This window comes from Helobdella robusta (genome assembly GCF_000326865.2).
Source record: "Helobdella robusta unplaced genomic scaffold HELROscaffold_18, whole genome shotgun sequence".
NCBI lineage: Eukaryota > Metazoa > Annelida > Clitellata > Rhynchobdellida > Glossiphoniidae > Helobdella > Helobdella robusta.
In genome coordinates, this window is record NW_008703981.1 from 75,256 (window position 1) to 91,664 (window position 16,409).

The 16,409-nt window shown below is 32.2% G+C and overlaps 1 protein-coding gene across 1 annotated transcript; it reads right to left on the reverse strand.

The window, feature by feature from the left end:
• Positions 1-7,715: 7,715 nt before the first annotated feature.
• On the reverse strand, positions 7,716-14,351 carry HELRODRAFT_191057 (hypothetical protein). Its single transcript, XM_009016223.1, has 14 exons — positions 13,854-14,351; positions 13,480-13,649; positions 13,016-13,134; positions 12,691-12,769; positions 11,981-12,108; positions 11,265-11,372; positions 10,776-10,927; positions 10,500-10,612; positions 10,287-10,408; positions 9,695-9,821; positions 9,406-9,492; positions 9,143-9,217; positions 8,523-8,706; positions 7,716-8,165 (listed from the first exon to the last, which is right to left on the reverse strand). Exons 1-14 carry the CDS (start codon positions 14,008-14,010, stop codon positions 7,978-7,980), a joined length of 1,809 nt encoding a protein of 602 aa, XP_009014471.1. The 5' UTR covers positions 14,011-14,351; the 3' UTR covers positions 7,716-7,977.
• Positions 14,352-16,409: the final 2,058 nt, after the last annotated feature.

Here is a 16,409-nt window from a genome sequence, read left to right on the forward strand (position 1 = left end):
ATCGTTCTTGTATCCATGTACAACAAGTTCTTCAAGCATGCCTTTATAAAAATAAAAATTGGTGTTCATGTATTATTGCATAATTTTTTTAACGGATGTTTGTATGTCTATGTGTGTTTACGTATTTGCATGTACTGTTGGTTCAAATGATTGTATGTTTGTATTGTATTTTGGCTCAAGTTTTTTTTCAGGCGCATGTTTCAGAGAGGCGTTTAATCGGATGTGTGGATTCTTTGTTTGTTTCAATGTAGTTTTGTGTGTTTTACGATTTGTGTTTTTATGTGCGTACGTGCACTTATTGGTTTGTATGTATGTTTGTTTGTACTTTTTTGCTTGTATGTTCGTTTACAAGTTTTTATGTATGTTTTAGTTTATATTTGCATAAATGGTTGTATGTTTGTTTGTTTGCATGTTTGCGTGCCTGTCTGTATGTTTTTCTATGTATTTGCATGTTTATTTTCCTGTTTATTCTGCCATTAGCCGTCATAGATTTTTGGAATTGTTAGAGCAACACTATTTTTTCTGCATACCCCAAGCATGTTGTATTTTCATGCTTGCAAAATGTGACTCTGCTTTGTTTATGCATTTATGTATGTAAACAATAGTTTGTATTTTTTTAAACATCACTATTGTTCACAAAAAATATAAGATTTACACACGCAATTATATTGAAAAGAATCCATCGTTCATTCATAAATATACAAAGCAAACAACTCGATACAACGTTTGTGCGTAGTTATACAAAACGATGTTTATTATACAAAAAAAATTTTGTGTTGATATACAAAACACTACAATACAATAATCAAGCGTAGACATTGAAGGAATACAATAAATTGTTACTTATAGAGATACAAAACAATACAACACAGTACAATGTTTATGCGTGGTTATACAAAACAAATTACAATGCTTATTATGAGAAAAATTCAAATATTTCTGTGTTTATGTTCCAAAAACTACAATACAATGATCAAGCAGAGATATGAAAAAAATACAATAAATTGTTTATGCATAGATATAAAAACGATGCAATGTTTTTGTATAGATATACAAATAAATGCAATACAGCATCCATTTTTTCTTTCCTCCATTTGTTTATTTAATTGACAGTTTCTTGTAAGTTCTTCATTTACTCTCAGCTACATGCCTTGTACTATCTTTCGTCTGGTCATGTTGCATCCTTGTAATACAGTTGAATTATATTTTTATTGTTTCAATTGTACATCATTATATTTTTATAAAATAAAATCAATTGTACATCGTAATAATCCAACAAACCAATAGAAAAATAAAATTTAAGTATTGTATTGTATTAATTTTATGATCTATGTACCATTGTATTTCAGGGAGATTGTAATGATTCGTACTCACATTTTTCCAGACTAAGTGCCGTTCTAAATTGCATACATCACTGCAGAGAGCAAATATTGCACTGTTGGTTATTGTGTGGCGTTGTGTGAAGGGAGAAGGTCGTTGCATTGGCCAGCCAGCCACCCAGCAGGTAACTCTTCTTTATGTTGCTTGCTGTATTGTTCAGAACAAAGTGTTGAACATTCATTCAGATTTATGGCCACTACTTCTATGTTCCCTTATTGTTTCTTCCTCCTCCCACCCTTTTTTTCTATCTTTCTATCTTTTTACTTTCTCTCTCTCTCTCTCTGTCACCCTCGCACTCCCTCGTTTCCACTCTATATCGTTCTAACTTTATTGTGCCGGTCAAACCTTTAATTCTGTACTTACTGCTTTATATATATATATATATATATATATATATATAGAGAGAGAGAGAGAGAGAGAAAGAGAGAGAGACGGAGAAAGAGAAAAAAAGATATGTTCCTAACGAATGAGCTTACAAACAAACCATCCCGCTTCTCTCCGATCACATTTTTCTAAAAAGATTTCCAATTGGTTTCGATATCACTATACACGCATATGTGTATGTGATGTGTGTGTGGTGTGTATGTGTGCGTGTGTGTGTATGTGCGTGTGTATGTGTGTGTGTTTGTTTTATCGTTGCTAATATATTTTATGTTACTTATAATTGTTTATTGCCACTATTTTTTGTTTTAATAGATAATAAATAATAACATTCATGATAATCATTTTTATAGTAATTGTATTAATGTATAAATATTTTATTATTATTTTTGTTGTTGAGGCTGAAAATAGCGCAAAAACTTTAATACCCAATTAACTTATTCTTAAAAGTAATCATCTAATTTGCATACGATCAACCAATCAGGGTCCATCATTGATCCGACGTCACATCCTCATCAATATTCATAAAAGAAAAAGAGTGGAAGCTTGCATTAAATGCTGTGTGACGTCATAAAAGATGATTGCTTATTCTAGCGCTAAATTAAATTACTGTGAAAATATTTTAACGCTTGAAGCAACATAGCCATCTTTTTGGTTTGCTGTTGCGTCATAAAATTAAAATGTTGTTGTTGTGGCGTCTGTTGTTGTTGTGGTGGTGTTGGTGGTCACTGACCACTGGTCATGTTAGTGGTGAGGGTGGTAGTATTTTAATGAAATAACATCAATAACAGTTATTTCTTCTTTGATTCGTGTTATCAATGTTCAGATTATTGTTGCGGTCAACAAAAAAAATGTCATTATCACAAAGTTTTTTATATTTTTTGAAGTGAATTTGTTGCTCCTGCTGCCGATGCTGCTGTTGTTGCTTTCATTTTTAAGATTTCATATTGTAAAAAAATGGTGTTGCTGTTGTTGTTGTTGTAATTGTTGTTTTTGAAATGTTTGTTGTTGTTGTTGTATCGACTTATGGAGTTGCAGCTATTTTGTCTTTGTTGTTGAGGCCGTTTTTAATGTTTGAATGTTGCGGATTTTAAAAAATTATTATAATCTGTAATACTTGTGTTATTTAATAATATTTTCAACATCTTTTTATAGCAGTAGCAGCTGTCGTTGCAGGTTTCAGGTCTGTTAAGTTCTTGGACATCTGGTGACGAACGCAGTAATAATGAAAGAACCAAGCAAGATGAAATTTATTGACCGTGAACGAGCCAGCCGACACATTTGCATGGCGTGACTGCGTCAAATTTGACACCCGCATTCCGTAACTGATGTTCAATTTTGAATTTAAGTGAACCTTACCTTCTGAAACTGTCGTTATAATAAATGTTTTGAGAACATTCATGTGTGTGTGTCTAAACAACACCAACAATCGCATCAACCACATTAAAAATAACAATACAACATCAAAATGATAATTATAATAACAACAACAACAATAACAACAACAACAACAAAAACAACAACAACAACAGTGCCAACAACTTCACTAACAATAGAATAATATTTGCAGTATTTAATGTTACAAATGCAACATACATGTTTCTTTTGAAAGTAGAACTAGGCAGGCGTCAAATAACACTCCAAAGAACTATTGTTAGTTTAGTAACGAGGCCAAATGATGAAGAAATATTTGATGTCTTTGTAGTAAGATCTAATCTACACCAAAACACTTCCGAAAACTTTATTTTCCTAAAATTAAAAAACATTTCAGAAAAAAAAACAAAATCAGAAGAAATGAAAATACGTGAGAACTAAAGACCAAATCAGATGAAATGGAATGTTAGGTAAGCACGTACTGAACGCATGACTGATTAATTGTCAGTACGTTGCGTGATTTGCCGCCGGAAGTTGATTGAGTGACGTCAGAGTGATGTCACATTCTCTTTCGATATTGTAATAGTTATCGTGGCTCTGAAGTACAGTCACGTAATTTTGAAAAAAATTTCAAAAGTTCGTTCATTATTATCATCAACATCATCATTATCCTATCCATCAGTCTGTCATCATCATCACCAACATCATCATCATCACTGTCATCATCAGCATCATCACCAACATCATCATTATCATCATCAGAGGAAAATCAGTAGATCTCTTATAGTCATTAAATATTCCACAATGATTGAACTTCAGATGTTAACTGATGCGTGTGACTGAATGATGATTACGATGGTGTTGTAGATACAGTTTCCACACACACTTACACACACATACACACACACACACAACACACACGCACACAACACACACGCACACAACACACATATAATACATACATGAATACACGCTCGCATGCATACATTCATCCATGCAAACATAAATACATAAATACAAATTCGATACGAAAAATCTTATTTGCTCAGACATACAAAACTGCAAACATACATTTGTAGAAATTTGTAAAATGACCATAGATGTAAAAGAAATACGTCAGATGAGCAAGTTGTTAAGACCGAAGTATCGCTATCACTTCGCATCGGTTATACATTTGATGCTGAGTATCGATACTTATTCAATACCTGTATCAATACTTTAATGATTATTTTAATTTTATTTTATAAAAGAAAAAAACCTGACTTTAGCGGTCTTATTTCGTTATCTTACTCTTAAAATTGCTTCTCTGCCACAAACTAAGATATGGCGAACCAATTTTAACGGATAGCGACTTACGTCATAACCGGGGCTTAACTGAAAATGTATCACCGTACTGGCGCTTAAATTACGGCTTTCTTCAACCAACCAAGTGTATATCTATGGGTATGTGTGTTTGTGTGTGTGAATGCACGTGCATGTGTTTGTGTGTGTGTGTGTGCGGTGTGTGTTTGAGCGTACCTACGTTCAAACTTTCAAATAAATCACCTCTTTTAAACATTTATAGCCCGAAAGTTGAACGTAATGGAGGGGAGAGTTGTGAATTATTGAATAACTTTAAAACTCAGTCGTGAGTGTTGCTCATTCTAAAAATATACCACTAGAAAAAGTGTAGTAAAATATTATACACGAATACACTTACAACACTCGTACACATTCAAACATACACACATACAAACATACATAGACGTATACAGACATGTACAAACACATGCAAACATACACGTGCAAATATTTAACCATACAGACACAAAAAACGTTAAAAATACACTAGCAGACAACAAAATATACAAAGACGTGAATCTGAAAAGGAACATAAAACAAACCAAACTGTAAGATTTATTACGTACGTATTGGGCGGCACCTACATCATCATCAGTTTATCATCTCATACACACACACACACACACACACACACACACACACACACACACACACACACACACACACACACTCATAACATACACAGCAGAGCACACACAGACATCACAATCCTCTGAATCACCTGCTTACAATGCACGCAACTGTGCCAAATTTGTTTTTTTGATTTCAGCCGAAGCCGAATTATGCCAAATTTAAAATTGCAAATTCGACCGAAGCCAAAACCAAAGCCAAATTTATGCATTGATTACGTTCTTTTTTTCAACTTTTGCCTAAATTCGTCGCAAGCCAAACATTTTTTCATATTGTAAAGTTTTAACAAGTCTCACGTCAATATTTGTTATTTTTTAATTTATTTTTCTATTTTTTACCTGAGCAACTGCAAAGTACCATGCTGACAATATTTGAATGCATTGATGGTCCGAAAATTGTTAAAATTTTTTAAACTGTCGTTTAAATTATGCTGAAACTTACGTTAAAACGATAAAAAATTAACTTCGATTTAAATTGAATTTCAGCCGAAGTCAAAGTCACAAATCCGGTACAGCTCCACAAAATACACACATGCACACCACACTGAATGTTTGTACACACACTCTTCGCGAACAAAATACACGCATACATTTATACATTTGCATCGTGTACAAACAAAGACACCACATTTGTCACCGCACAATACTGTACTGTGTACCTACCTACAACAAAAAAAACCACCACACACACACACACACACACACACACACATACACACACACATATATATATAAACACCGCATTACACAAACAACGTTTGTGTGTTTGTTTGTTTGTACATACATACCAGCAAAGACACAAAATAGCATGTATCCAAAAAAAGGTAAGGTATTTCGCGTGGGCGGATTCTAATATTAATATGGAAATTAAATTATGATTTTTCCCATTCTTCTTGTTCCTTATTTTTAAGAGCTTTATTGCAGCGATCACACTTCCGTTCGCGTTATTGCTTTTATTATTGTTGTTGTTGTTGTTGCTATTGTTGTTGTTGCTACTGTTGTTGCTATGGCTGTTATTGTAATGTTTTTAATTAATATAACTTTATTAATTCGCTGAATACTTCTGGCTTCTAATAAATTTGAACCATCTCCATGATCGACATCTTCACAAATCCAAACACCCACAAACATGTACCAGAGCACACACACAACCACACAGACACACACACACAAACAAACACACACACACCACACACACACACAAATCAAGAATGTGTAACATATAGTATTTTTATTTTTAAATATTTTTTTTTATTTTGATAAGAATCGATTTTTTTATTCTCTGTTTTAAAACGTTGCATGTTAGTTCTTTTTTGTTACATTTGAGTAAATGTGTGATTTTTAAAAGTACATATATACGAATAATTATATAAAATAGAGAAATAGAGAGATGGAGAGAGAGAGAGAGAGAGAGATACAAACACACACACATATATATATATATATATATATATATAAATATATAGATACACACACGTATGTTATAGACACACACACACACACACACACGAACACACACACAAATAAAAGCATACTCTTTAGTTCAAGCACATATGCAAACGCACTTCAGCGCAGTAAATCACACATTCACCCAAATGTAATATAAAAAGAACTAATATGCAACGTTTAAAAACGAGAAATAAAAAAATCGATCTTCATCTAAATAAAAGACAATAATATTTAAAAATAAAAATAATATATGTTTGTAATATGTAGGAATATGTGACTAAGAGTGATCGGGTGATTACACGAAACATGATCTCGCCTGTATATTGATGGAGACAGACTATGGCGACCAAAATTGTGGAAACACTTGACATTTTCAACGTTTATCGGTCTTCCATGCATCATTTTGCGACAAATATTTAATGCTTTCTTTTAAAGAAGGAATTTTAATTATCCAACAAATAAACAAATAAGTAAAGAATGAAAGAAAGGAAGAAAGAACGAACGAACGAAAGAAAGAAAGAAAGAAATTTTTGTTCTGCCATTCCTGTAGAAAAAGTATGTAGATCATCATAAAGAAATTAGTTCATCTGGCATTTTAAACTAATCAAAGTTGTAATTCTTGTCTGTTTCCCTATAAATATTCCAATAATATATGAAGAATCGTGAAATCGTTTCGTGCTACGAAACCTTCGTGATTATTTCAGATTTTTTTTTCCATTGGAAAAAATCTCAGTAAACCGTGTCCATACGGAAGCGAACGTGCAAGAAACGTTCGTCGTTCCAAGATGTGTTCGCCCAAGCAGAAACAAGCAGTTTGGAACTTTTAGCCAACTCTTAACAGTAGCGTGATTTATAATGACTTAATTCAAAATTCATATGGAAATGCTGTAAAATTTCTTCGACAAGTTGTACTATTTCTCGCAAAATCCGTAATAGCAACAAGTAATTTCATTTTGAAAACGATATCAATAATATTGTAGTATTAACTCAACTCCTGTCATCATCTTCATCATAATTAGCAACATAAACGTGGCCGCGGTGTTGTGTATTTATTTAAGGTAGGTTCCCTCTTTAGTTGTATTTGAATTGTATTTGAATTCAAATGATTTTATTATTTAATTCATTCATTCATAGTTCATTTTAATTTTGATTTAGAATCAATTCAAGGTAAACAAGTTATATTTATATTCATTCATTTATTCCATTCATTCATTCATTCATTCATTCATTCATTCATTCATTCATTCATTCATTCATTCATTCATTCACGTACATTAACTAGGTAATTTACGTTATCAATGAAACGAATTGGTTAATGAAACAAATTAAGCTAAAAACAGTTCAAAACAAAAAAATATCAAAAAACACTCAACAGCAGACAATCTTTCCAACTATTACAAAATAAAATTTAAAAAAAAAGATTTTACAGGGCAACAAATATTTTTTTAAAAAACAAAACATAAGCGATTAGCGACCATAGCAGAACATTCCAAAGATGTAGCAGCAGCGGTTGAAGGTGGCTGTGAGTGGCGTTGGCGGCCAGGTAGAATTTGAATGGGAAGCTACCATTCAATAGACTGCTACCCGCGTACACTAACAACGAATTCATACCTGTAGTGCGTGTTAATGTCAATAACCATAATAATAAAAAAATAATAGTAAAAAAAAAATAATAATAATAATAATATTATTATTATTTTATATATATAATTTATATATATAATATTTTATATATATAATATTATTATTTTATATATATTCATTCATATTCCACACCATTACATTCGCCATCATCGCCATAATAATAATAACAATATTATTATTATTATTATTATTAAACCGTTACAATTATTACAAATACAAAAAAAAATTAAAGGAAACAAATAAATAAGCCCTAAATAAACCAGCGACGTCCTTAAAATGTAACATGAATGAAATAGTGCGACAATGCAAAAACGAAAAGTAAACCTAAATAAATAAACGGGGCCCCGCTGACAAGGGCCAGCCTGTCAATCAAAATGTACAGGCCAATGAAAACGAAGATGGCAGAGGAGGCAGTGGTCAGTGTGAACGAAAGTGACCACAGGTTTTTGTTTAGTGGGATGGGCCCTGTATTTTGCCGGAAGGAGCATAAGGAGAGACCTAAGGTGCCCTGTCGTGATGTGGTCCAATGAATGGATGAATTAATTAATTGATTAATTAATTAATTGATTGATTAAATGCATTATTAATTAGTGGATGGATGGATGGATCAATGAATGATTGAATTAATGGATAGATGGATGGATGGATGGATGGGTAGATAAAGGCCCTCCAATGATGAGGTCCAATGAATAAATAAATTAATTAATTGATGTAATAATTAATTAATTAACGGATGGATGGATTAACGAATACATTGATTAATAAAAGAACAAATTATATAAAACAATATATACTATATTTAATAGGCAAATTTCATGAAATTAATGAAGAATGAATGAAATTATTAAAGTTTGACGTGTGCATGAACTGGTGAAATAATAAAGTGACGAATTTATTCGTTTACTTTTCACTCCTTCCTTCCACTAACTAACTAATTGACTAACCAGCAGGACAGCCCACGTCATCCATCTCACCAGCTTGCTCCTGTATCCACCGTAGAATGTCGACACTCGGCCCATCTGGCAAAAAACAAACAACCAAATAAATAAATAAACGAACGAATGAATGAATGAATGAAAATAAATAGATAAATGCATGAATGAATAAAAATGAGTGATAATAAAAGCGTTGTTGTCATCTTCATATTCAACATCATTACATCCAGCATCATCATCATCACCTCTAGATTCATCATCATCATCATAACCTGTGCCCCGAGACAACAGAGCACCAGAGCGCTGAGGGTGCCTAAAATCCCCTCCGGGTCAAATGGTTGTTTTGATTTGTAGGTTCTCTGGTGAAAAAAATAACATTTATTTTATTTTTTTTATTGATTTGTTTATTTATTTAGTTTGTTCGTTCGTTCATTCATTCATTTATTTATTCTTTAACATTCTTTTATTATCACCACTATCATCATTATCACCATAATCCTCATTATCGCCATCACCATAATCATCACCATCACCATGAGCATCATCATCATCACTGCCTACCTTGATGGCTGACCGCTGGTACATATGGCTGCTCCCAACTATGATGCGATCGATGTATCCGGCACTTCCACCCACGCACATCTCATGCCGGCCACCATCGTGTGAACCCCCTGGTCCCAGGTAGCCCCTGATTGGTTGGTTGGTTGGTTAGACGGTTGGTTGGTTCGTTGATTGGTAGGTTGGATGGTTGATTAATAGAATTAGTTAATTAATTAATTGATTAGTTAATATGTCAATTGATTTATTGATTGTATTGGTTGGTTAATTAATTTATTGGTTGATTGGATGGTTGGTTGGTTGGTTAAATGGTTAGTCGATTGTTCGGCTGATTGGTTGGCCATGTAGTTGACAGTGAAGTAGCGATAATGGCGACATTTCTTCTGGCGGTATCTTAGTAGCAAACATTGTAGCAATGCCAATTTTAGAACCAAAATATAGTTGCAAATGAATGAACCATAATCAAACTATCGTTCATTCTAACCACTACCATCATTATCATTATCACCACTACAGCATCATCACCATCACCAATCGCATGATCAACGATACGGCCAGCCAAATACGTAATCAGCCACGTGACCAATCAATTGACCTTGGGCAACCGGGAACAGGCAGGGTGAAGGTCAAGCATGTGTGAAGGGCGATGCACGTGATCACGACAATCCAGCCCCTCCAATAATCCTCTACGTCTCTAAACATCATCCTAAATCTTCCCTGTTTTGAAAAGTTATTATTATTAATATTATCATTAATATAATGATTATTGTCAGTATTATTATTATTATAGAGCAGCCAACCAACCGACCACAAAAACGTCGACACGTTCTCGATGTTGCGAGACGACTTCAACGACAGCCACAAAGAAGTAGACAATCGACAACCGCTGCAGCACTCCAAATATTCTCAAGTTACTTAAGTCTGTTATTATTATTGTTGTTGTTGCTGTTATTTGTGTTATAATATTTATATTATTATATTTATATTATTATTTATAATATTTTTATACTTTTGTTGTGATTATTATTATTATTGCTGTTGAAGTAATAGAGAAACGAATCAAAATCAAAACAACGTCACATACATGAGCAATTCTGATTGGACAGAACCAGACCAATAGCAAACAAGGTGAGTGACCTAATTGCGGATGACCTAATTATCAACCACTTAGTTTTGCCCTTCCGTAACATGGCACCGGTCGATACTACACTGGTCATACCCATGATGAAGACGAACCTAAGCGCGTGTGCGTGTGCTTGTATATGTGAAGCAGCTTGAATGAGAATATAAAATTTAAAAAAAAATTAACAACTTCATCATCGTCGTCGTCGTCATCATTATCGCCATCATCGTCCTTATAACCATCATCATCATCACCATCATTATATAATTATCGCCGATATAACAATTATCATCATCATCATCCTCATCATTATCGTCATCATTATCATCACCGCCACCATAATCATCATCAACATCATCATTATAAGATTATCGTCGATATAATAGTCATCATCATCATCATCACCGCCATCCTCATCGTCATCATCACCGCCATCACCATCATCGTTACCATGGAAACACGACATCGGCCAGAGTCAGGCCATTCCAGGTGGAATGCTGGAAGTACCAATAACCTCCGCCCCCGCAATTTACAAAGATCATCAATATTAAAGATAACCTAGGAGAATTAATTATTATTCATATCATGTAATAACATCACTATGGGAGAGGCCCCATATAGTGAATTTGGCCGAATAGCCGAACAGTCGATCACCATTCAGCTGAAACGAAAGATCGCTCGAAAATATTTCATTTTTTAGAATGAAAAACAAGCTATTTGAAAAAAATTTTTAGGCGATTCAAGACTATCCAAAAATTCTTTAACGAAATAACATTCAATCTCAGATCTTCAGATTCAGATGTTTTAACGTCGACGATGGCCAAAATAAATTTCCCTTTAATAATAATAATCAACAATTGACGTTCTGCGAGCAAAAAGAATGATGACTAAAACGGAAACATAGCCATTATCAACTTTCGACTGAATGTTCGGTGCGTCTGACTGTTATGCATATTGTTATCATTATCATTTACGTAATTATCAGTTGTTTTTATCTGTATTTTAATATCGTTTATAATATATCTTATATCGTTTATATTATAACGCTAATAATGAGCGTTATAAGGTATATTTATATAAAGTTTAATGATATATATATATATATATATATATATATATATATATATATAATAAACATTATTTTTTTATTATTATCCCGTACCAACCCTCTGAATGCGTCAATGGATTTGACTCGTGGTTTTTCTCGCACGTACAACAACAGCAATCCATCATCTCTAACTTCATTCACTCTTTCTCCATCATTTCTTCCTTCTTCACCGTTCACTCCTTCGTTCTGAGTGAGTAGTGGATGAATGACATTAATATTATTGTTGTTGTTATCATTATCATTATTGCCATCGTCGCATCACACTGTTTGCCATCATACAAAGATGACAACAGTTCGCAAACCTCATCCAGCAGCGACAACTGGTTAGAACTTTTAAGAAATGAACCACATTTTCTGTAATAATGAACAATAAATCAAAATCAGATAACAAATTTTTCCATCTCCAGGTAAAATTTCCAACTCCGAGTTTCGACTCCCAGAAAATATTTTCAACTTCTACTCTAGAACTTTACCTATTTATCACAACTAAATAAAAAACACTTTAAAAAACAAAAAGCACGTACAACAATAAACGTGCAAATCAATCAAGAGATTAACAATTTACTGAACCAAATTAGACAAATTAACCAGCCTGTACAATAATAGAAGAAGCTGCCAAGATATGTAGAGGAACAAGATGATACCAAAGCAGCTGTAAGCCACTGTATTTGGTGATAATAACATCACCCAATAATAATAATTTAATCATAATAATTATTATAACAATATCTACTCACAAATGTCATCATAGTAGATGCCATCTTTTACTTTGCTCATTGCAGACGTTGCATTCTCGAATATCTCGTAGAAATACTCGGCCTGGTTCTCCAAATTAAAATCTTCGGCACTGAAAGATTTTAAATTGATTGGTTGTAGTTGGTTACTATTGAAAGAAAGGTATTTTTTGGTCATGTTAAAATTAAAATACAAAAATTAATTAAATTGGTGATTGAATTTTTTTGTTGCTAATTTTGAAATGTCAATAATGTAATATGAAATGACAATAATGAATGAAATAAAAAGTTGACAAAAAATTTAATTTGAGTATGATGGGTGAGAAGAAAATATTAAAACTTTTAACAAAAAGTTTGACCTTATGAATATGCTAAAGTTAGAGGAGCCATTGAATATAACGAACGTTTGGGTGAATTTGGTGTCAAAGAGAAGAGTAACATTAGAGGCTGAAGGCAATGTTTTGTTCTTATAGGGACACTTTCGTGGATTTTAAATACAATATTTTTTTTATTTTTTAAATTTAAATTAAAAATGATTTTAAATCATTGATCTAAGAGTATTACCGGCTGTGTATGTATGCAATGTTGTTAAATGAGCAATACACAGTTTTTCTTATTTAAAATAATTAGCAAAGTTATAATAATTATTCATATAACAAATTAAATAATAACATTATTAAATAACAATATTAATCAATAAAAATAAATGAGACCACAACACTAATTTTTGTTTTATTAAACAAATTGATTGATTTATACTTTATAGATTGATTGATTTAGATTTATTTTATAGATATGGATTGATTGATGGATTACAGCTTACCAGCCAACAATCATGTGATACAAATCCAAGACAGGAATTGAACTTTAGATGTGAAATGAATGTAACTTGGGCCTCATCTAACTTCTTATAGGTAACATTATTATTGTCTGCTGTATTTTGGTTGTTAGTATCGCAAGGGTGATCATTTTGGCATAAGCCATTTTCATCAGCTGTTAATAGATTCAATTTTATAATTAATTTCTAAAAAATTTTAAAGTAATAAATAAAAAAAAACTAAATCTACGTTTTTTAATTGAATTAAAACTAATTAATAATGACAAAATAAATACTAATTGTATCTTTCTAATGGACATTTTTATCTAATAAAAAAATCTTAATTTAATTAATAATGGAATTAAATGATGTCAACGTACCAACAGCAGCAGTCCCAGAAAAATTAAATAAAAAAGATAAAAAAAGGATAGCACATAACGATAACCGCAACGATCCACTACTACTACTGCTTCTTCTACTACTACTACTACTACTAATGCCATTGCTACTACTAAAACCACTACTATTACTACTCATATCGATTTATGTTACATTACTGATATGATAAGAATAAGATGAATAAATAATGGTTTAATAATTTAACAACCACCGAGGGCTTCGGTCCGAAGCGAATAGAATAACCATAAAAAATATTTTCAATTTAAAAAAGGTATATAAATAACAGCTTCAAAGCTGCAAAAACAAAATTACAGAGAAGAAAATTGAAATTGCAAAATAAACAGGCGATACTGTTGAAGGGGCGTTTTTTACAGCAACCAATTTATTTTTTATCATAAAAAATCATTGATCATCTGTTCATCTCAACCGAATTCGACAAACAAACAACCAGATCAACCATTTTATTCATTATTTTCATCAAGCAAATCCAATGTTTATTTATTAAAAGTAAATTGAAACAAAAACCAAGAACAATGTGTTTTGAATAATTTATCGATTTAACTGACATCACATCGGGTTGACGACCAGAAGCGACTTTCACTAACAAAAATTTGACACGGGAAACTAAACAAGCAAAATTTAGATGACATTTTTAAATTCAGGCAATTCAGAGCAGTGATCAAACCACTTTTTAACATTATCCGTCAGCTTTTCTTTGCCTCCTTTGTTTGAAAATAGCAAAGACCACAAAATGATATCAGCCAGTGATATGGTGTCTGCCAGAAGATACTTCTGCTTTGAAGACAACTGTTTATCTAATGCTCCAATGATATCATTGAGGTCAGGAGTACCTGTGTTTATTTCAAATCTCAACTTCAAATATGAAAGTTTCGAGGATATTTGGTTTGAACATTTTAGAATTATTTAAATTTAAAAAAGAAGGAAAACACTCAATCATTAAAAATTTCTACATAAAATTAAAAACATAAACCACTGATCATTTTCTACGAAAAATGTACAAATGTATACAAACCAGTCTTGCGAAATGAAGCAGCATTATCCATGAGTTCATCAGCAACAGCAGTGACAGCATTGCCTAGAGATTCATAGCAAGTGCCTGGCATCAAACTGTACAGGAACCTTGCTATGTTGTACTCACCAACTACAGCAACCTGCTGGCCTGGTGATATCATCATGGACGGAGTGTTCTTATCTAGATTTTGAGGATTGGAATATCATTTTTATCACAAATTTTAAATTAAACTATAATAAATTAAATTATAAAAATAAACGTAATAAAATACCTTTTTTCCAGATAAATGTAAGTCCATATTTATAAAAATTTCTATCTGGACACAGGGAACCAGTTGAACCAAAATAATTCTTGACTCGAGGAGATGTTATATCTTTTGCTGAACTATGAACAAAAGAGGATACCAAAATCGGGTGATGGTGAAGAAGAAATGACCTTATGATGAAGAGAGATGTTGGCAGTTGAGATGGGTGGGCATTTATAACTATGTCTGTTATCCTGCTTTGTAACAAGACTCTCTTGAAAATTGAACAAATCAATATTTAGTCTAAAAAATTTTTTTTTTTATTAAATTAATAATAACAAATACTTTTAGAGCAGGAGTTTGGTCTGATATCAGCTGTAGCCTTTTGCTTTCAGCCTTCTGAATGGGCTTGGCAGTGTTTGACTGGCCAAGAAGTTTCCCCACTTCATGTCTCAAGTTGTTCAATCTAACTATTAACTGATCTTGTCTGCGAGATATCATTTCTAATACTGATTCTGGACTGCTTGGAGCCTAAGAAATAAGCATAAATAGAAATATACATAAAAGAGGAAAATTTAATTTCAAATAAGAAACCAGTTTGATATCAATAAAACAGCAATAAAAAATATATAACAAAGTTTTAATTATTAGTGACCTTTTATGGTATATCATGTAAACATTAAAAATCATTTTCAAAACAAATGGGGTAATGCCACATAGATTAAATAAGCTATGTACATTTAAAAAAAACATTTCTTTAATTCTTTCCTAAAGCTTTAGTCTAAACCAAGCTATGATCAATTCATTTTCAATCATATCTTAGCTTTTAATAGTTCCATCACTATATATTTCAATGTTTGAAATTAGTTAATTAATCAATCAATCGGTTAATTATTAATTTATTCATTCATTCATTCATTCATTATACATTCTATAAAGTATAAATATAAAAAGTTTAAAAATTTAAGTCTTAAGACTTTAAGAGTTAATTAAGACTTAAATTTTAAGTGAACTTTTAGTTTTTACGAAGTGAAGTCATTAGATCATCACGGACCGTATGAACGGAGAACCCAGCAGAATGCACAGCCTTTGCAGAATCAGCAGATGAGAAAGAATTTGAATAGAGAGGCTTCATGTGGTACATGCATGTGGGCAGGTCCAATTTGGGGCCATTCCAATCTACGATACTCTTCAGCGAATACATGACCGACACACTGATACTAATTTTTATAATGAAATTTTATTTACAGCAGCAAATAT

What these genes read in the sequence shown, in the direction of transcription:
- HELRODRAFT_191057 (XM_009016223.1), bottom strand. Translation starts at nt 14,010, where the DNA reads ATGAGTAGTAATAGTAGTGGTTTTAGTAGTAGCAATGGCATTAGTAGT. An exon ending in TATCACATGATTGTTGGCTG is followed by an intron (nt 13,135 to 13,479) that starts GTAAGCTGTAAT and finishes AATCCACGAAAG; the next exon opens with TGTCCCTATAAGAACAAAAC. An exon ending in GGCCCCGTTTATTTATTTAG is followed by an intron (nt 8,166 to 8,522) that starts GTTTACTTTTCG and finishes CACGCACTACAG; the next exon opens with GTATGAATTCGTTGTTAGTG.